This window comes from Papilio xuthus, unplaced genomic scaffold, assembly GCF_000836235.2.
Source record: "Papilio xuthus unplaced genomic scaffold, Pxut_1.1 DF826945.1, whole genome shotgun sequence".
Lineage (NCBI taxonomy): Eukaryota > Metazoa > Arthropoda > Insecta > Lepidoptera > Papilionidae > Papilio > Papilio xuthus.
Genome location: NW_013531704.1, coordinates 3,629,149 through 3,649,216, shown reverse-complemented (window position 1 = coordinate 3,649,216; position 20,068 = coordinate 3,629,149). Strand labels below are relative to the sequence as shown.

Here is a 20,068-nt window from a genome sequence, read left to right as displayed (position 1 = left end):
AGACGTCTTAGGTATAGAGTCGTACCAATATAATTTAAAAACATTTCCAAAAATTTAAGAGAACAGGGTTTCAATTTTCCTTATAAAGCGGCACGAACTTACTGGGCAACCCAATATTTTTCTTCTCGTGTCATAACGCTTAAATATATTATAAAAGTTTGTCACGCCGAATATGACAGATACGTAATAACTAATATCAAATTTTGCCTTGTCACAATATATACTAGTTTGGCGCAGTATTCTAGTATGTTTGCCGTAATATGTAAGTTTACCGGTTCGAATCTCAGGCTACTTTTTTTTCATTTTATCAATCACGGGGTTATTTTTTCATAACCAGTAAAAATTTGGTAATGTAAAATTTTGCTCGACAATTTTTTTTTATAATTTTCGCTCTCGGGTAGAAAGAAATTTAAATAAAGTTAACAACAATTAGGTCAGACCATCGCGGGTGAAGTGAGTGGGCGGAGCGTGGATTGTCTTTGCGGGTTTTAAGAATGGAACGCGCGGAAATTATACGTACAAGTGTTATCTACATATGTGTGCGCGCCCACGGACACTGAAATGTTTATTGCAATCGACCAAAAATTTGATGTAGTTTGGATATTGACAGTTTTTTTTCTTTGTTTCTTAAATATAATCAGTATCAGTAAAAGGTAAAAGTAAAAGTGTTATTTTTACCGGTACAAGTTTAACAAACATGAGTAATAAACAAATTACATGTCAATAGCATCGCTTTATCTCCTTCATTTTTGTTTGAAATAGAAAAGTACTTTAACGGTCAAACTCATTAGTCCAAGGCAATATCAAAAAGTACCTAATAACTACGGCGATAGAGTTAAATTCCATGTGCTTCGATAATAAAATTAAAAAGTTTAAATATCAAAAAAAAATAGTTGCTTGGGATTTGAACCGCCGAACTTACGCACCAACGGCGGCGAACGGTAAGGCCACGAGACCAAACTAGCATATATGATGACAAACTTAAATTTGATGTTGGTTTTATCTACCTAATATCTGTCATCCGCGTCGAACACTTTTAGTAAATTTTGAAAAATGGTTTGATGAAAAGTGTCAAATGAATGTAACAGAAGTAGTTTATTCCAAATTGTATCACAAGTATAAAGAGATAGAGTTCAATTTTGTCAAATGTACCGATATTTTTGCGCACCTTGACTGCTTCGTTACTTATGACGCTGTGGCTGCTACGATATTTATGAGCATCTTGCATGTACTCATATATTTGACGCTGTGTATGTACCGATGTATTTGAGCAGGGTGAATGTATCTATTATTTTGAGGACTTTTGTTGTACCGATATAATTGATTACTTTTGATGTACCTATATATTTGCATATCTTGTCTGTTACGATCTATATGACGCTGACTGTACTACATAGCGATGCCTAAGCCCGATTAGCATGTTATTTTATAAAAATATTTGCAATGTAAAGGAACATTAAACACTGTAATGGCGAAAATATTGAATCGCTACGATCGCAGAGAATGTTATGTTGAAAAAAAGATTTTTTATATGCTACCGAAAAAGTCATAGTTTCTGCATGTTGAGAGACGATGCATTTCCCTGACTTATAAAATAGATTTTACATATTATAAGATTTTGAAATAATTTACATTATTTTTCCATAAAATGGATCTATCCTTTAGATTTAAAATAGTAGTAGGTACGATAAAGCCGGCGAATGATAGGTAGCCTGATGATTAGATTTTGTTTATATCTGTATAGAAATGTGAATGTGTGGCATATGTCCAGGAGCAGGAGCGCAGTGAGCGCGCGCGGGAGCGGGAGCGGGAGCGGCCGGCGCCTCGCGCGCAGCTGCAGGTCTGGTTCGAGGCAGAACTGCGTAAGCTGGTTGTGGTACTAATCGCGGCCGACGACCTGCCGCCGCGCGACCACACGCTCGGCTACGGAGACGAGCCGGAGGCCTTCGCGAGGATACGTCTCTTACCGTCATTGTAAGTTGAGACGCTAATGATGTTTGCGTTATTATATTATTTCTCCCTTTATGGGTCTTTGGGTATGCGTGCATTCGGTGCTTGTGTGTCAGGGAGAGCTGCCCGCCGGTGGAGACGGACCCGGCATCGGCGTCGTGCAGCCCCGTGTGGAACGCCACGCTGGGCTTCGGCGGCCTCAGTGCGGACCTGCTGGCAGGCCGCGCACTAGAGCTCACTCTATGGGACGCCTGCCCCGGCATCGACCCTGTCCTTATCGGAGAATGCACCGTGTGTATCATGCCTTATATTTATAGTGAAATTATTTATTTTTCTTCTTATATAACAGTGAAAATGTCCGAGCTAATATTTTCTACTACAACATATTTTCTCAAAAACCAAAAAAAGTTATGCAACTACAATTTTTTCTTATGAAAATTAACTACGCCAACCGATGGTCCATAATGCGATCAATTGCAGATGGAGCTAGAGAAAGCGTTCGCGGAGGAGCGCGCAGTGTGGTGGACGTTGGAAGAACGCGGCATCAGGTCGGCCAGCACCTCACCGCGCGGCTCTCTTGCCGGTGCGCGCGCCCTGCGCCGCGGGGACTTCGCCTCGCAGCGATCTGTATCAGGTATCAACAGAATCCAACTACAAAGAATGTCTGATACACGGCATACTTTGTCGATGTTATAAACTCAAGATAAACTCCTGTTGGAAATGAGAACGCGCGTTTAACTCAGATGACGTGGACTCCATCGGGGAGTGCGCGTCGCTGTTGCACCCGGACCACGCGTGGGTAGCGGGCTCGCGGCGCGGCTCTTCGCAGTCGGAGACGCTCGAGGTGGAGGTGTACCAGCTCGGAAAGGACTTCTCGCGCTCGTTGCCCGGTTCTAGGCGCTCCTCCTTTCAGCAACAGGATAAAGGTAATGTCGTGTCATATTAATGACTTACTAAGAACATAATAATCTTCTTTATTGTAGGTGATGACAACAATATAGAGTAGTAAAGAGTAATTTAGAATAATATATTCTTAGTAATCTGGTTTGTCAAACAACAATCGGCACCACCTGATGCTCACTTGGTTACAAAGGTTATCTACCAGATTTAGGGATATGTTTCTAGGACGTACTGGCAAGGGCGCAGTACGCGCATAACTTGGCAGTTCTAAGTTGAAGTTCCTTTGTAAAAAGGAGCTAGCACTATTTTCAATATAATCCAGCTAAGGAAACAGATAAAGATCTCACCCAGTAAAGAACTTATATACTGTGCTGGTTAGTTAACTACATACATATATAAATGAGTACAAGGTGCAGATGGCGCTGTGGCGCCGACTGGGTCGCGGCGCAGTGAGCGGCGGCGTTCGTCATGCGTGCGGCGCGACCCCGACGACATCCTGCGGTCGCTGCGTGCGGTCAAGGGCGAGCTCGGCCGCACGCTCTCGCTCTCGGGATCCACCGCCAGGCGTAAGTCTCGTTTCATCTTCAACCACCACCCGCACTTGCTCCCCCTGATGACCCACGACTCCACCGCAAAGCGTAAGTCTCGCTTTCATCCAAAAGTACCACCAACATAACTCTCCCAATTATCCCACGATTCCTATATTCTCTAAATTAGTTATACCTTAATTGATTTCGTGCAATTAATGCAAAATTACGCTGCTATTGTTGTGCATTTTTAAAATCCTTAATGCTTGTAATTTTCATGAATTGCACGGATTCGGATATAATAACGAGGCAAGAGTAGGCAATGTAAACTTGTAGACGCAATAGTTTAGATCGACCTTCTTCTAGCTGCGCTTTAAAGCAATGGGTAGCTTCTTATCTGTTGAATGTCTACTATGTAAGTGAACGAAAAAAGCCTGTAACAAACTTGTTCTCGACTATAAACTAATGGGTCTACACTTTGTCCACTTTTATTAACAATTAGATAACATATCTTTTGTGACTAATTTAAATGGAGTTGCAGATTTGATGACATCTCCATTCCAAATTATAAAAATAAAATAATTTATGTAAATTATTTTTTCTCTTATGTCTACGATTATCAAGGACTTTAGTTCCTTTCATAAAATTATTTGCAGAACATTTCATTAATTATCTATTGACTATAAGTAGGTGAGATTATTTATTGTAATACAAGAAATTCATAAAAATGAAAGATTTTATAATGTTGAATAATGTGTATATTACTTTCAAGTTACAATGGGAGCATCTTACTCGATACATAAATGAGGGTAACTGACATGTACATGTTGTGCTTGTTTGGTCAGCAGCGACGGACCGTTAGCACCTCGGTAAGCTCGCCCTCGCCCGGCCGCGCGCACTGTCTACGGCAGGCCGCGCGGTCTCGGTACACGATCCCTTGTGACGTCCGACGGCCGACAGCCCCCTAACGCTGCCCTGTCGCCCCGCGCACACCCACCTCGTTCGTCCTTCTTCTCCCATATGTGTCTACATATCGAAGCCGAAGCGACATCCGTGCTGGGTGCAGCCGAGGCGTCAGGACGGAAGGGGGCACGTAGTAGCATGGGTCATACATCGCTTGCGCGACGGCCGCGCGCTCGCACCGTTGAATGTGGCTGCGCCCGACGCTTTTCATCACTTCACTGTGTCTGTACTGTTCTGTCCTGACGCATGCCCGGCGGCGGGCGATCACGCTCCTCACTTCATCTGTTTCTGTGTACCGCCTGTGCGGCTGTGCGGCTGCCCGTCTTCGTTCATTTCGACGACACGTCTCGCCTAGGTCTGGACCTCATCAACTTTGCGAATGTCACTCATGTTAAAGATGCGCCTTCTATTAGATTTCCTGTATATATTAACTTATCCTTAGGCCGTAGTTGAAGATTCTAAGATTTTTGTAACTTGATAAAGAAGTAACCGAGTAGGCTAGGGAATGACGCATCAGCGCACGCGATGCGGCCGGCGTAGGCGTCGGCAGTAGGCCGCGGTCGCGCATGCCCCGGCGGCGCGCGCTCTGTACATTAGTTCTCTGACGACAACCGGGACTATCTTATTCTAATGGCTGATCATAACACGGAATGCTTGTACCATATACTGAGTTCGAGACCGCTTCAGGCAACTATTAGAAAGTCGACTACACTTTTGGCTGCACACGTTAAAACGCTTCTTCTTCCATCTATATGTTTAGGAAAGGAGTCGATTCCAGTTCTATGTAAAAGACATTTTTAACGTTGGCACGAAGCTGTTTGACGTGCTTTATGTATTTTATTTTTCAATGTACGATTGATTGGTTTTGTTTTACATTGTTTGTATTGTTTTGTCTCTATGTTTCGAGAATGAATTATACTTATGTCGTTTAAATGAGTATGAATGTAAAGTGAAGCTCTATTATATCGAGTGAGCGAGAGGGTGCGTGAGAGAGTAGGAAGGGGTAGAGCGGGATTGGTTGGTTGGGGTTTGCGTGGTGCGGGGAGGCGGCGTGTGCAGTACGGGTGGTGTTGGCGGCAGGCACGGCGACGGGGCGCAAGGGCAGCATGTGGGCGGCGGTGCCCGCGGCGGCCGAGGCGGCGGCGGCCGAACTCGGGGACGACGAAGAGGGCGTGCCACTGGGGCCAGGCCAACTGCCGCCTCGCGGTTCCCACTTACCGCCGCTGCACGCCGAGATCAACATCAGCATTATCATGATCAAAGGCCAACTCGAACTCGAGGTAACAGCCTATCTACAGAACTACACCGTCATGTATAACTAGCTTTTAGTATTTGTTAAAGAAACATTAGTAATGCCATTCTCAGCGGATGCTCAAGTGGGGTGTGTCCATTATAAGACCAGATAACAGGACAGACGTATCTTGTTGCGATAAAAGAAGTAAGATCGTCATTCCATGTTGCAGGTCTCACACGCCCGTCGAGTGTACGGCGTGAACGGCGAGGTGCCAGACTCGTACGTCAAGTGCTACCTGCGCGACGGCGACAAGTGGCTGCACAAGCGCAAGACACGCGTCATCCGCCGCACCACCGAGCCGCACTTCAAGCAGACGCTCAAATATCAGGTATCAGGAGTATCGATTATTAGAGATGTACAACCATTCGGTAGTTCAATTTAAAAGTTCTTCTGATTCATTTACAATATGAGTTTATTAAATTATTCAAACTTTCGTAAGACATTATAATAAACTTATATAAAAACGGCTAAACACTCACGGATGTTCGTCCGGTGGCGGAACCGACTAGTTTAGCCGCCACCGGACGTATATACGTGAGTGTTTAGGCGTTTTGATATAAGTTTAATATGAGTTTGTTTTAATTATTGTTACAAAATGAGTTATTTTTGAATGGCTACGTGTACTAGGCGAGCGACGCACTCGGACGTACGCTGGTGGTAATGCTGTGGCAACGCTGCGGCGGCTTCGAACACAACCTGGCACTAGGCGGCGCCGAGATTTGCCTCGACAAGCTGAGCCTGCCGCAGCGCACTTACGGCTGGTATCCGCTCTTCCCCGCCACCTCGCTCGCCGCCGACGAGTCGCCCGACTGATCCCGCGAGCCGTCGCCGGAGCGACGACACCTGGCCGACTAGCCGACTAGCTGACAAACTAGTCGACTATCGCACAGGCTGACGAACTAACTAGCTGATTAGCTATGTAGAGTGCTCCCGACGGCCGCCTCTCCGATCGCGTCTTAACTCGCATCGTGTCGCGAACCATGCTGCCCAATGCATCGACGAAATCCCAAAACGCTTGTTGTGAGAACAATATTCAATGGACATTTATATTATATTCGTATTTATAAATTATGTGTATTAGTTTACATAAATGTTACATTAAAATCAAAGCGTTCGTGTATTATAACGGAGCTTATAGATTGCTTTTGTTGTCCAACTTTAGTCGCGACATCGAAACTGCTAAACGTGTATATTTACAAAACTAGTGAAACTTGTATGCATATAGATTTATAATTAATTTTTGTTTTACTTGAAATCCAAAATTGTATTGATATCAAAATTAACTTGATTAATATTCAAACGAAAAAATCGGTCTAATAAATTTATCTTCGTAGATAAGCTAAAAAACCTAAATTAAAACCATTTAGATGTTTATTTTTACTATTTAAATATGTATGAAGATTTATATACCGTATATCCTCTAATAACACTTAGTTAGAAATCTCTACACCTATACCTCGCTGCATTTCAATGCCACATCTAGATTTCTCAGATCAGAGTAAATCTAGCCACGTCGTTAAAACTTTAGATATTTACATAGTAAGTCATATATGGTAGCTCTCACTTCTATCAATATACAGTACTATCACTTGAGCTGCATTAGCTGTTAGCTACATATTTCATTCATGTTAGAATAAAAGTAGTGAATTGTGTGTTTATATGTAAATGTATTCGATAAAAGAAAACTAAACGCATAAATCTTTTATAGCGTCATTTTGATAACCCCAACTTCAAAACTTTGCCTTAAAAGTAGTTCTTTAAAATAACTTTAGTGTATAAGTGCGTCTAGGTACTATTCTTCCAAGGTTGTGCTTTACTGAATTTTCCCTACATAACTTATCTATAAACATCGTTAAGGATTCCTTTCTTTATGTCCTACTTAAAATTTATAAACTGTAAATATTATACTTCATCCAAAATTTTCTACGCACAACTAATTTCGTGATAGAATTACTATCACATATAAAATGACACAAAATTACCAATTGCAATACTACGCAATGAATAAAGTCAAATCTCCGTATTCGCGGGGGTAACGTTCCGGAAATGAGCCGCGGTTACGGAAACCGAAATTTGTCCACAAATGTGAAAAGGAATTAACGGTATTGCGAATAAGGAGCTTTGGCTACATAATAAAAGAGATAATAATTGTTCGTAACACCCTTTATTTAAAGGTATATCGGCGTAAGTTAGCTAACATTTAACACATATTTAGCAAAAATTTAATAAGTTTCGATCAATAGACAAAGCACAAACGATTAGTGGGCCTAGCATGAATATTTGTGACAAGCGTCATCGTAGCGTAATCGCCAAAATTTGTATTGATATTTGTGCAGCGGCATCAAGTACACAAAAAAATCATACTAATGGTAACATAATTGACGATGACGATACGTAGGCGATTGTCACAAATATTCGTACTAGACCCACAGTAGACAGATCAAACCAACGACACATCATATCTCGAGCAATATCACCGGCCTACATTCACTATTAACTACATATAGATTTAATGTATTAAAAAAAACAACAATTCTAAAAGAGTGTTTCATCGGCGATGTTAGACTCTACATTTCTAAAGCAATATTTTATCACAAATATGTCCTTATCTATTTCCCGTAAACGTCTTAGTGTATTCGCTTGCTTGACAATACTTTATTATCTATATTATGTATCTACTCATATTATCTCAATTATATAATCACAGTAAATATGTACATCCACCCGCATTTGCGACATAAGCCAGTCTCATATGCGCCTTATTTACAAGACATAAATAGTATATATACACCTTACATTAATTTAACGTAATTGTACAATTCCTGAGAGAGAATATTATAACTAATAGATATATCTAAGTCCTTGTGAATCTACAGATGTCCTGTATTCTTTATACACAACACGCGACGCGTAACTATTTTTTTACACTATTATTTTTCTATTTAGTTAGATATTTTATAGATCGATATTTAATATTTATAATATGCTAAACTATTTCAATATATCAATAAATAATCTAGATTTTAAATATTAAAGAAATAATATAAACTATCATATCGACAAGACGTCGGTGTGATCGAAACAACTTTACGCTTATTATCTTGATATAATAAATGTATAACAAAACTATATTCTGACTTAAGAAATGTATAAATGTGACTATTTAATAATGTGCCTCGATAAACCCCATCTGTCATTTTTAATTTTTTAGCCATCATCATAGAAATAAATGTATCAAGGTTCTTTTCGTCTATGAAAATTATCATGTAAATATTTTCAGAATTCTACGGTGAGTTTTAACAACAACGACATATCAATACTTATGTATTGTCGTCAGAAATATGCCTCTACTACTAATAGGGTAACTGACAACCAGCTTTGCCCAGTCCGGGTTGGTTGACTTCACACATATCTATTAATTTGCCAACATGTACAAGTTGTATCACGATGTTTTCCTTCACAAGCTTATAACTAATGCGTCACCGACGCTCTTGTGACGACGACACTTATTTCTAAGTTTTTTTTTTTAAAGACGAAAAGAATCGTTGCCTATTTTGTACACATATCTCTGTAGAAAAAATTCTATATGGTTCACAATTACATATCCTTTTGTTATAATTTTTCTAGATGCGGTGATGCCTATTTTAGTGTCGGTTAACCATTTCTAAACTCTTACCTAAATGTACAACGTACTTTAGTATTATGTAACGTCTGTTAGAAATACCTTAAAACTATTTTCAAATATATACCGTTTTCGTGACGTAATTTCAATCCTTTGTCATAATTTTCTTTAATACGTTCGCGATACTGATCATTTCTCTCTTTACATTTGAAAACGGCAACTGGAAATATATCCATGTATGTTTTGAAAAATTCGCCACGAAGACGGGTAAATCCTTCAAATTGTATTATGAAACAAATATTATGTGTGTCAAAGTATATTATTAAAATAAATGTGATAAAACGGAGTTTATTATAGCGATAAAAAACGTATTCGTTGTTTTATTTCTGACCTCAAGGTAAAATACATTTTGAGTGTAACAAATAAAAATGAGAAAAGGTGAAATTAGAAATTTGGCTACAACAGCAAATTGTAAAAGATACAAAAATACTCTAAAATAAAATTTTGAGGTTCATTTTCAGTCACGATTTTTATTTTATAGTATAAATGATTCTCACAGATAAACTTAACATTTGTTACTGAGGGCGCTTGTACATGTAGACGTACCTGCGTCCAAACGCCGATATAGTGCGGTTGATAGTCTCTGTCACGTCTAGAGATTGGTGGTGTCTGGCGGGCCGCACCAGCTGGCCACATGCTGCAACAGCGCGCCGGCCGCGCCCCCGCCCCCCGCACCACCCGCGCCACCCGCAGCCGCTTTCTTGCACCTTGACCACCATTCGCGGTTGGCGCAACGACCTGATATTAGTAACCTGAATTAATGAAATGGCGTAAAGGAGATGATAGATGCGCTATCATTTTTAAACGATTAATTATGATAACGATAATAAAAAATAACCATTAGAAAAGGTTACGAGGCGCGAGCCGAGAGGATAGCCTGTGAGAACACAGCACGGCTCGTCCGGCGTCACGCTCGCCGCGTACAGGGCGCGACTGTCCACGGGCAACGCCTAGTATAAACATATTAAATTCGTCACACCTCGTGTACAATCATATAGCACATAGTCATAAGTCACTCGCGTTAGTAGATATTGAATGAACTAACTTGTTCAACATCTTGGTCCATGACTACTGAGAGGACCCACTCTCGCGCCTCCTGCAGCGGCGCGCCGCTTATACAGGACTTTTCCAGCAGCAACCGATTCTGCGGCCAGTCGGTGACCTCTGCAAAGTTATTTCTTGTAACGAAGTCGAAGTCCCCCGACATGATCTTGGTATATTTTTTTAAATGACAAACCTGCGACTAAGTATACTCTCTTGATTTTCCTACCTTTGGCAAATCAAACTGTCTAAACTGAACCTTTACAGTACAAACTTGCTAATCCCACCAAGTATGCCTTTTTGTGAATTCATTCAACATTCAACAAAATGCTTTTGTTAAAATCCTTGATACCGAAATCTGAAAAGCTGAGTAGCTGTTGCGTGCTGTCGTCGGCCGCCTCGGCGAGGTCGAGGCAATGGTTGAGCAGAACGAAGGCCTCGCGCGTGCTCGTCGCGCCCTCCGCCCGCACGCATACACCGCACCGCAGGAACGCTACCAACATCACTCAGCTTCAATACAATGCATTTATTAGGGTAAACAGCAAATAAGAAAAGGTTTAATGACGTCGTATGGTTGATGATATTGAATGATTCTTACCGACATCAGCAACTATAATGTCCGTATATCGCGGTAGCGCCCGGGCAACTTTACCCGCTATTTGAGGAACATGAAGTCCCATTAATAACGTTATGGCCTGAAAATAAAGCGAGAAGAACCTATTATTGTTGTACTAAATTCTATGTTTAATGAAAATTATCACAAATTGTTAAACCAGAAGCAAAAGGTTTGAAAAATACTGAAGCATGATCGATTCCAAATTTTCTATATTAAAGAGATGAGTTTCCTAAATAATACATTTTGCCAATATTCTGACATCCAGGGAACTTGTAACAAATTTCAAGTTATTTAACGTCTCTGCTGTTAACAAGGTATTTGAAATACTCTTTATACATTAAGAAAATCATATCTTGCCTGAAGCGATCTGTCATCAGCCCCAGCAGCCAACATGATAGCTGCAGCATCTTTGAGCGCTTGCAGAACTTGCGGCGCGGTCGATACGCGCACCAGCAACTCACGACACACAGCTCCCGCCAACTCCACGTCGCTGGCTTGCACCACCGCCTCGCCATCGCTCACTAGGTACTGACGTAATGACTCTAATGCTTCGGCCAGTCCTTCCGGGACTTCTTCGCTTTCAATGTTGACACCCTCAATGCGCTTAACATTTACAAAATAAAATTAGACTTTTTTGGTGCCGGTTAAAAGTCAACAACCAAGATTCTGAAAGAATTCTGAACGCTAATGAATAAAACAACAACTTGAATTCAAATTGGCCTTGGGAAATTATAACATTGAAGTTAGAGCTTTATGCTCATACCGAGTGTGCATTGAATATGTACGCAGCGTGTCTGAGCGCGTAGTGGGGCGCACTGCGGCCGGCGTGGGCGAGACAGCGCTGCCAGTGGCCGGCACGCGCCAGCTTTTCCAACGCCGCACCCTCCGTGCCCTCCCTGACCTCCCCGCCCTCCACCACCACACCGCGCTCCCCCATCACCGGCACCACTTCTTCCTCCTCTTCCTCGGACATATCTACACCTAAAGTTTGAGCCGTGTTAATGTGTCATGCAACAATTTGAACGATCATAGGATGTAAAGTAACTTACCAGAAGCATTTTCCAAGTCGCCTTCTGTGAGTGCCGCCCGAAGCTGTTCGCCTACTTCGCTCTGATCGATAGCAGTAAATCTAAAATGTAATACAAAATGATCCTAAAATTATTAAGCTCGCTTACCGGTCTAGATAACCACGCTTCTTACATAAGATTTGAACTAGCAACTTAAAAACCTCACTCTCAGTCGCCCCTGCCGAGCCCAGTCTATCCCCAAAGCGGCTCTCTATTACTGTTATATCTCTTACCTTTCCGCGAGCATGTCAGCGGCTGCGCGGCGTCGAGCACCTTCCAGGTGGTCACGTGCCAGGCGGGCAGCTCGCAGCGCCGCGCGTTCCGCCAGCCGCAGGGCACCACCTGCCGCACCAGCAGCGCTCGCTCCCAACAACAGCTGCACCGCCTCCCACCATTCACCCCTTATAACGAATTAGGCCTAAATACATAATAGGAAGAGCAGAACAATTTTCCACAGCGACATTTAAAAGTCTAAGTAGCACCACGTTCACGCTTGTCACTTTGAAACTATTTATAAATAGAGGAATTCAGAATATATATGATGAAATCCCAACTTTTATAACTAATCAGTGCACCTGTCAGCGTGGTCTGCGGCACGACGCAGCAGCGGCGGCACGGCAGCCGGCACGGGCTCAGCACTATCGGGAAGGTATTCACGAGACACGCGCGATGCGTCCTCCCACATTTCTACGAATATATATGATTTGTTAAATATGAAAAAATAAACACAGAAAACGTATAAAACTCTTGAAAAGGAATTCAAAAAATGTTGTAATACAAATAACCGACCGAGGTCCCTGTAATGCTGCACGACCTCTGCGGGCCGGTTGGCGCGGATCATCAGCGCTTCGAACTGAGCCAAGTCACCGCGCTCGGCGGCCGCGCGCGCTCCTTCCACCAGTACCTCTTCCACCTGCATTTTTAATGTTTATTAAGGTTTATTATCAGCATAGAACTATTTATTGCCACCATTTCATCACTTCGATAGAATAACTGGATTTTCTTAGTATTTCGTGAGCAGGATATCTGCAAAACTCTAACCATTTTAAATTAGCCCAGGAAAATTTAAAACCTGTTTTCACTTCTAGGTTTTTTCACCTTTTTTCTTTAATTCATTTTAAATTATTTATCGCACCATATGCGCGGCGTGCGTCTCGGCGATGCGCAACGCCCTCTGATGTTCGCCTTGATCAAGCCACATGCGCACTGCGTCCTCTGGAGCGGCCGCCCGCAGGTACGCGGCCTCCGCATTCTCGGGCTGCTCCGCCGCCAGCGCCGCCGCCTCATGCCGCGCCACCTCGCGCCGCGACACCCCGCCCCCAACCTCGCTCAGCTCGCTCGCAATATCCCAACTGGCAGCAGCAATTGGTTAAGTGTTAATAATACTCGCGATAATAATAACATTACATTTTGAAACCTATGTCTGTGTTGCTTTAATACATACGAGGAGGTGATTTTTATCCACATAAAATTGACAATACCGTTGCGCCTGCAGAGCCCAACGCGCGCCGACAACGGCCAGGCCCCTGGCGGCCAGCATACGCGCGGCGGCGGCGGGCGGCAGCGTGGCGGCCCACTGCAGCGCCACCTGGTGCTGCGCGGTGGCGGGGCCGTGCGCGCGTGCCACACGCTCCGCGTTCTCCCACTGCCCGCTCGACTTGTACATCTGAACTGCACTCTTCCACTCACCTATCATATACATTAAGAGTGTGGTTACTTGCTATCTTTAAACTTCTTGTGCATTTAACGACTTTAATGTTGTCGGTTGAACTGTAAATACACCTACCAGCTTGTATATAGTATGTCTCAGCGGCGCGCAGGTCCCCCGAAGCGTGCAAAGCCTGCGCCACGTGGCGGCGCGTCGCCTCCAGCAATGAGCTGCGGTGCGCAGCCACCAGTCGCAACATTGCTTCATATTGACTCGCCTCCTGACAAACGCACATTACCAATAGACATGTACTAATTCTCGTAGCCAGAAGATTGGAGGGTAAACCTGTGGGATTAACAAAGAAAGTTCGTTTCGTGTTTAATATTATCGATTACTATTGATAACACCTGCCTTGTACATCGATATGGCTTCGTCCGGCTCTCCGAGAGCGATGTAGATTTGCTCCGCTTTCCTCAATTGTCCCTCCTCCCTCAGTTGTTGCGCTAGAGGCAAATAAATATCCCTCGTTTGTTCTTCGGTGAGGTGCGTTGCGGCGACTCGCAATCCGTCAGCTATACGGCTCGCTGTGTTGTATGCTTTGACACAGCGCTCCGCCATATTGCTAGATGTTAGGACGTTTTCTGCCGTCTCCCAGTCCTAGTTTAAATTAATTTGATCTTAATACCGACAAAATATTTTCTTATTATCTTTTCTTATATTTATCGGCTACGATACTCATAAATAAATATTAAGGAACAAAATTAAAAGGATATTTATAGATAATACCTGAGTAGAGATAAAGTGGTCGCCCAATTGCTCGCACTGTTCACGTATTGATTCCTTGTCGTCGATAACCTACGGAAATTTTATTGAGATTAGGAAGTTTCAATGTTCTCTGTAAAATCGTAATGATTTATAAGATCACACGATTAGTTATCCTGGTGACCTGTACAATCTGCAGCGCCTTCTTGTAGAGATGTGCCTTGAGTGCGGCGTGCAGCGCGGCGCGGGTGTCTCCCGCCTCGATGAGGTGCGGCACTGCGGCGCCCGCCTGCCGCGCGCCCGCCAGCCACGCGCCCCACGCACCCTCCAGCACAGTCACTTGCTCAGGACACGACTGCAATCGTACAATAATCCTCCTTGTTCAACAAACAAACGATGAAATCCTTGAAATCCTTGCATTCTAGTGGAACATATCTTTAAAAACTAGATTTTTAAAAGTATAAACTCATTTTCACCTCCCTGGCTAGCTGGACAGCTCTTGCATAATTGTGTCCTCTGGCGTAGTATTCTACGGCAGCTTTAGAATCTCCCCTCTTCTCTGACATTTCTCCCGCCAACTCCCACCATTCCTCCTTTATTTCAGAAGAAAATCCATATTATTTTTTATCATTATATAAAATTGATATTTAATGATCTATTAATGGTAATATTATTAGTTATTTCAACACCTGAACAAGCTGCGTATGCACTGCGTGCACTAGTTCGTCGTCGCGCAACAATGAGGCGTGCGCGAGCAGCGCGGTGGCCGCGCGCCGAACGCGCCCTCCCCGCAGCCACAGCCGCACCGCCCCCCGCACCTCCCCGCCCGCCGCCAGCACCTCGCCCGCCTCACCCACGCGACCTACACACATGGTGGAACTTTTGGAGCAACATTTCTCATAAAGAATTTAACTTAAAACTTCAATTAAAATTAAATAAAAAACATTTCGAACTAACAAAGGACATCAACAAACCAGTGGACATCAAGTAATCCATATACTGTCGCTTCATATCCGGCGCCTCTGCGGGGAAGTGTTTCTCTGCCAAAGCGATGGCTTCCGACCACACGTTGTAGCGGCGATACATGTCGAGCGCGAGTCGCGGCTGACCCGCGCGCCGCACGTAGCACTCCGCCGCCTCAGACAAATTACCCGCCAGGATGCATAGCTCCGCCTGCACCACCGGACTCGACAGACCTATACTAACAAAAACGCAAGATCATCTTTAAAAATTCTACAACAGCAGTTCTGACGAATTGTGCGGACTTGTTCGTCCAATAGAAATCCGATCACAGAACTCATATAAAAGGAGGGGTATTTTAACTTCTTATAAGTATAAAAATATAGATCATCACGATGGATATTAACTGTTTTGCCGCTGGAATTAAATATGCAGTAACTATGTTTAACGACATTATATTACCTATAGCCACGTCTCCGTCGCCTTCAGTCGCGGCGAGTTGCAGCGCGTTATCCAGGAATAGTGAACGTGCTTCGTCGCCCGCCTCGCGATAGCATTTCGCAGCTAGCTGAAAGTTAACTATCACGTTGCAGTAACAGTCCATGGTATGAACCAACCATATTTAATATGAATTAAACAAATCACTAGGCACTTGCAAATACCATATGTTAAAGTTATGAACTGCTTTTAACGATTATATTATTGCCTAGGATTATTTAATAAGTAGGATTTAGAAATACCTGTATATCATGAGCGTTAAGCGCAGTGTCTGCAAGCTGTCTCCACAGAGCTGTGACATCTGCGCTGCCGCCCACGCCCTCCAAGTACTTGGCGCAAGTTGTCAGATCGCCGTTGTCTAACGCACTATCTAAATTATTAGATACAGTGAAATGAATAGAGCAATTAATCCTTAAATCTGCTTAGATTACCGTTTAGTAAAAGAGTTGTTTGATTTACGCAAGTGGTCTAAATGGCCATATGATGCACTACCGTAATTATCACCTGGTTGTATAGAATTTAAATGTGTATAGATAAAGTGATACTAACTGAAAGCAAGTCGATGCTCGTCCAGCTGTACGTAGGGCAGCTGGCCACCCTCGAGCAGCACTCGGCGCGCGCTCACCTCGACCGCTATGCCACCCTCACACTCCACTGTTTCCACGCTGCCCGGCTCCCACGCGCTGTACCTGACAACATTACGTATATTCTTCACACGATGAAACCTTGGAAGTGTTAAAGAAAGAATGTCTGTCTAAAAAGAGTTATAAATATAGATAATATTAAGAAGCTAATTACATACCAGATAAGCAAATGAGTGTGTGTCTGCGCAACAACGGCGTCGCTGTTCTCTATCCACTGTACGAAGCTCACGCCGCGTGCTATTGTTTCCTGCCGCAAGAGATAGTGAATGTGAGACGTTGTTAACTATAGCAATATTAGAGTGATTCAACTATGATTTAAATATCCATTTCTGCTTAAGTTCGCAAAGTCCAAACTGTTTTGTATATAAACTAGAAAATAACTGGCTTCTTGAGCCTAGCCCTTTCAGGGATTTATCATATTTAGACAGAAGCTTTAAGTGTTGCCCAAATCTGAAAGAATGGGTACCTTTTCAGCGGTATCCAATCGCAGCAGCGTGAGGTTGCGGCGCGTGTCGCGGTACAGCAACAGGCGCGCGCTCTCGTTCAGCTCGAGCCAGTCCACGCGCGCCTCGTGCCACCACTGTCCCACCTGCACGCCTGCACAAATAAACACACAATACATATTATCATCAAAACAAAATCACCATATGCACAAAAATTAAAATAGTGACCTGAAACCAGATCCAGTACAGCAACAGTCTGCTTGTCGAGCAGGTATGCGAGGTGCTTGCGGTCCGCGGCCTGCGTCGGCCCTTCGTTGACTCGCACGCTCAGCACGTGAGGGTTCACTCGCTCCGTCCGCACCTGAACACTTTTATGTTTTAAATACTGAACAGTAAGAAGATCCAACATCATTACGGTGTTAAACAAGTGGGCAACCAAGTATTTACAGTGTGCAGAACTTTATCAAGGCCGTACTCGACGACACTGAGTTCACCGGCGCGGTGCAGCAGACAAGCGCCGCCCACCGCCGCGTATATACGCTCCCCGCTGCCACTCCATGCGATCTACAAAGTGAAAGTTAATTTAAAGTGGATATCTTAAATTATTTAGAATTCAGCAAAAACAATTTAAACATTTTTTGCTATTTTGTGCTACATTTAAAGTTACCTCGCTTGTCAGTCCACGCGCTATGTCGCAAAGTATCAAAGTTGTGTTGGTTCTACACACCGCGTACCAATCGTTACCTAAGAATATGAAATTTCTGATTAAGAATTTTCAATAAATATTGGAGCTTCGATATCACCCTCGCTATAATGGCAGTGTAACATCTATAAAATATTTACCGATGAAGCGCACATTGAATATATCGTGTGCGTGGTTGGTGGTGACCGCGAGCGGCGGTGCATCGCCCGCCAGCCGCCGTAGCAGCAGCTGGCGCGGGCTCACGTGCTGCACCTCTACACTGTCGCGCCACACCCAGCGCCTGCACAAATCAACAGCAAATTCCACGTTTTAGCTAAAGAAATTCTTCTGTTTTCAGGTCAGTATCCCGTGAATATACCAAAATACCCCAAGGTCAAATGACAAACTTACCGAGTCTACAAATTACATCATAAATTTATTATAAAACTACCGTCATTAACAGCTCACCTAAGTACAGCTTCTAGTTGTATTACAGCGCCGGTCTGCGAGGCGAGCGCCAGCCTAGTGCCGTCGCCGCTCCAAGCGAGCGCGCGCGTCGCGTACAAGTGGGGGATGTGTAGGGGCGACAACTCGATGTTGCCAGATTCTTTCACCTCGCCCACGAGGCACCCGTCAAACACCCCGAATGCTATCGTCTAAACCAAATACATTTAAAAATATAAACCGGACTGAACAGTACGACACAATAATTCCACAATGACAAATGCAATCCTAAATGCAACTTTTTAAATAATACCTGTCCAGAAGGACTGGCCGCCACGGCGATGAAGTCTCGACGGTCCGGAGGCAGCTGCGGCTCTAAGCTCCGCAATAGAGCGCCGCGCTGCGCCTCATACATTGAAATGCGACCGTCGCATGACCCCACAATCAACTGTAATGCCGAATATAAGCCAATTGATTTAATCTATCAAACAGTAACCCAGAATATAAACCAATTCCAAACACATTTGACGTTGAAAGATGCGATATAAAAATTTAGCTACGTTTTGGCCGTAAGTTTTGACTTTAGCGTAAAATTGAGCAAAGTTACGAACAAAAAAGGCGTACCTGTAATTCGACTACGAGACTGTACTCTAACTTATGTATAACAAGTAATGTGGGCTTACATAAGGCAATAAAAGCAAAAGAGCAGTAGGCGGCAACGCATAGCGGAGCAGCATACGGCCGTTCAGGTATATAGATCCGTCAATGTGGCCGGACGCAAGCGCCGCGTCGCACCGTGCCAGCGCCACGCAGCATGAGCCCGCCGACCACATGCTCGAACTCTTATTGCTTTTACAGTCTAGGGACCTTTGTAGAAATATAAAAAACAGATTTGCAAAAAATTTCAAAAATCTAATAAGTGCGAAGGCTTTCAGGTCAGCTATCTAACTCTTTCAGGAGAAACAAAAACTACATACAAAAAAATACTACCGTCATATTTTTATTTACAATTTTTTGTATGTTAATACCTTATTTTACCATCACTGGTGCCAGTGAAGAAACCAGCCTCCCCAGTTAGCAGTTTCAATGGGGCACCTGATAAGGAGAACTTGTTGCATATGACCTTCTTGCCGCTCCAGTCAGCGCCCACGCGGTACACGAATACCATGTTGTCCGACTGCGCCACCCCAAGCAACTCCGAATTTTCGCTAAATGATATACCTAATGATAAAAAGTCAACTATGTGAGGGTAAACTAGCTAAAACACGACCATTTTACAAGGCTTATTACATACGTACATACAACACCTTAAAAAAAGGAAGTATTAAACATCATCTATAAAACAATTTTTAACAAGAGATGGAAAACAAAACGTACTAGTGATAACATAAGACTTTTTCCCAGCAGCGGCATCGGCTGGCTTGGTGCTGAATTTATCTCTACGTGTTCCATCGAGATCGAATAATAAAATCTGCCGTTCACACGTTGCCACGGCTAGCTTTACGTTATTTGGAGACCAGCTTAAATCCGCAATCGGAGAGTCACAACCCTGGAAAAAATTGTTGAGCACTTAGAAGAAATAATTAGAGGTCAATATAAAAATGTCTTATCTATTCATTTTAAACAATGAAGTAACAGTAAAGAATGATTATACCTGCGATTCTAATAGTGTTTTAGAATATTTGAAACGCATTTTTGATCCGAAATAATTGATTAAAATTAAATCTCAATGTTGATATTAAATAATTCGTTGCATAGCAACCAGCACGTAATGTTGGCATAAGGCACGAGTAAATAAAATACTTTTGGTGATCCTACTTAATTTTTAATAATTGATCAAAATTAATAATACCCTAAATTTTTCACTTAAACGAGTTGTAAACGTATTATTCTAAATAATACCGGTTTTTCGTTTTTTTTGTTCCATAGACAAATATACCCCAAAAC

At 43.1% G+C, this 20,068-nt stretch overlaps 2 protein-coding genes across 2 annotated transcripts in view; one reads left to right on the top strand and one right to left on the bottom strand.

The window, feature by feature from the left end:
* The window catches only part of Fife (regulating synaptic membrane exocytosis protein fife), a 29,339-nt gene extending 22,398 nt beyond the window's left edge, over window positions 1-6,941 (top strand). The window contains exons 13-20 of the mRNA XM_013316427.1: window positions 1,772-1,974; window positions 2,067-2,241; window positions 2,431-2,584; window positions 2,694-2,876; window positions 3,261-3,511; window positions 5,387-5,620; window positions 5,804-5,962; window positions 6,262-6,941. Coding sequence (XP_013171881.1) covers window positions 1,772-1,974; window positions 2,067-2,241; window positions 2,431-2,584; window positions 2,694-2,876; window positions 3,261-3,511; window positions 5,387-5,620; window positions 5,804-5,962; window positions 6,262-6,447 — 1,545 coding nt within the window. The 3' untranslated portion in view covers window positions 6,448-6,941. The remainder of the gene's footprint in view (window positions 1-1,771; window positions 1,975-2,066; window positions 2,242-2,430; window positions 2,585-2,693; window positions 2,877-3,260; window positions 3,512-5,386; window positions 5,621-5,803; window positions 5,963-6,261) is intronic.
* Window positions 6,942-9,153: 2,212 nt separating this feature from the next.
* Window positions 9,154-19,865, bottom strand: Oseg2 (intraflagellar transport protein Oseg2). Its single transcript, XM_013317103.1, has 36 exons — window positions 19,776-19,865; window positions 19,499-19,670; window positions 19,150-19,342; window positions 18,805-18,988; window positions 18,435-18,569; window positions 18,146-18,333; window positions 17,839-17,978; window positions 17,663-17,739; window positions 17,443-17,559; window positions 17,224-17,356; window positions 17,019-17,149; window positions 16,711-16,799; window positions 16,458-16,597; window positions 16,151-16,278; window positions 15,873-15,978; window positions 15,425-15,646; window positions 15,140-15,312; window positions 14,927-15,043; window positions 14,635-14,805; window positions 14,475-14,543; window positions 14,100-14,345; window positions 13,827-13,968; window positions 13,522-13,729; window positions 13,176-13,392; window positions 12,830-12,953; window positions 12,616-12,727; window positions 12,274-12,441; window positions 12,023-12,102; window positions 11,737-11,954; window positions 11,331-11,576; window positions 10,956-11,052; window positions 10,710-10,850; window positions 10,362-10,480; window positions 10,155-10,266; window positions 9,863-10,054; window positions 9,154-9,476 (listed from the first exon to the last, which is right to left on the bottom strand). Exons 1-35 carry the CDS (start codon window positions 19,812-19,814, stop codon window positions 9,909-9,911), a joined length of 5,100 nt encoding a protein of 1,699 aa, XP_013172557.1. The 5' UTR covers window positions 19,815-19,865; the 3' UTR covers window positions 9,154-9,476; window positions 9,863-9,908.
* Between the last annotated feature and the right edge of the window lie 203 nt (window positions 19,866-20,068).

What these genes read in the sequence shown, in the direction of transcription:
- Oseg2 (XM_013317103.1), bottom strand. Translation starts at nt 19,814, where the DNA reads ATGCGTTTCAAATATTCTAAAACACTATTAGAATCGCAG. An exon ending in GGATTACTTGATGTCCACTG is followed by an intron (nt 15,313 to 15,424) that starts GTTTGTTGATGT and finishes CCATGTGTGTAG; the next exon opens with GTCGCGTGGGTGAGGCGGGC. An exon ending in ACTCAGCTTTTCAGATTTCG is followed by an intron (nt 10,481 to 10,709) that starts GTATCAAGGATT and finishes ATAACTTTGCAG; the next exon opens with AGGTCACCGACTGGCCGCAG.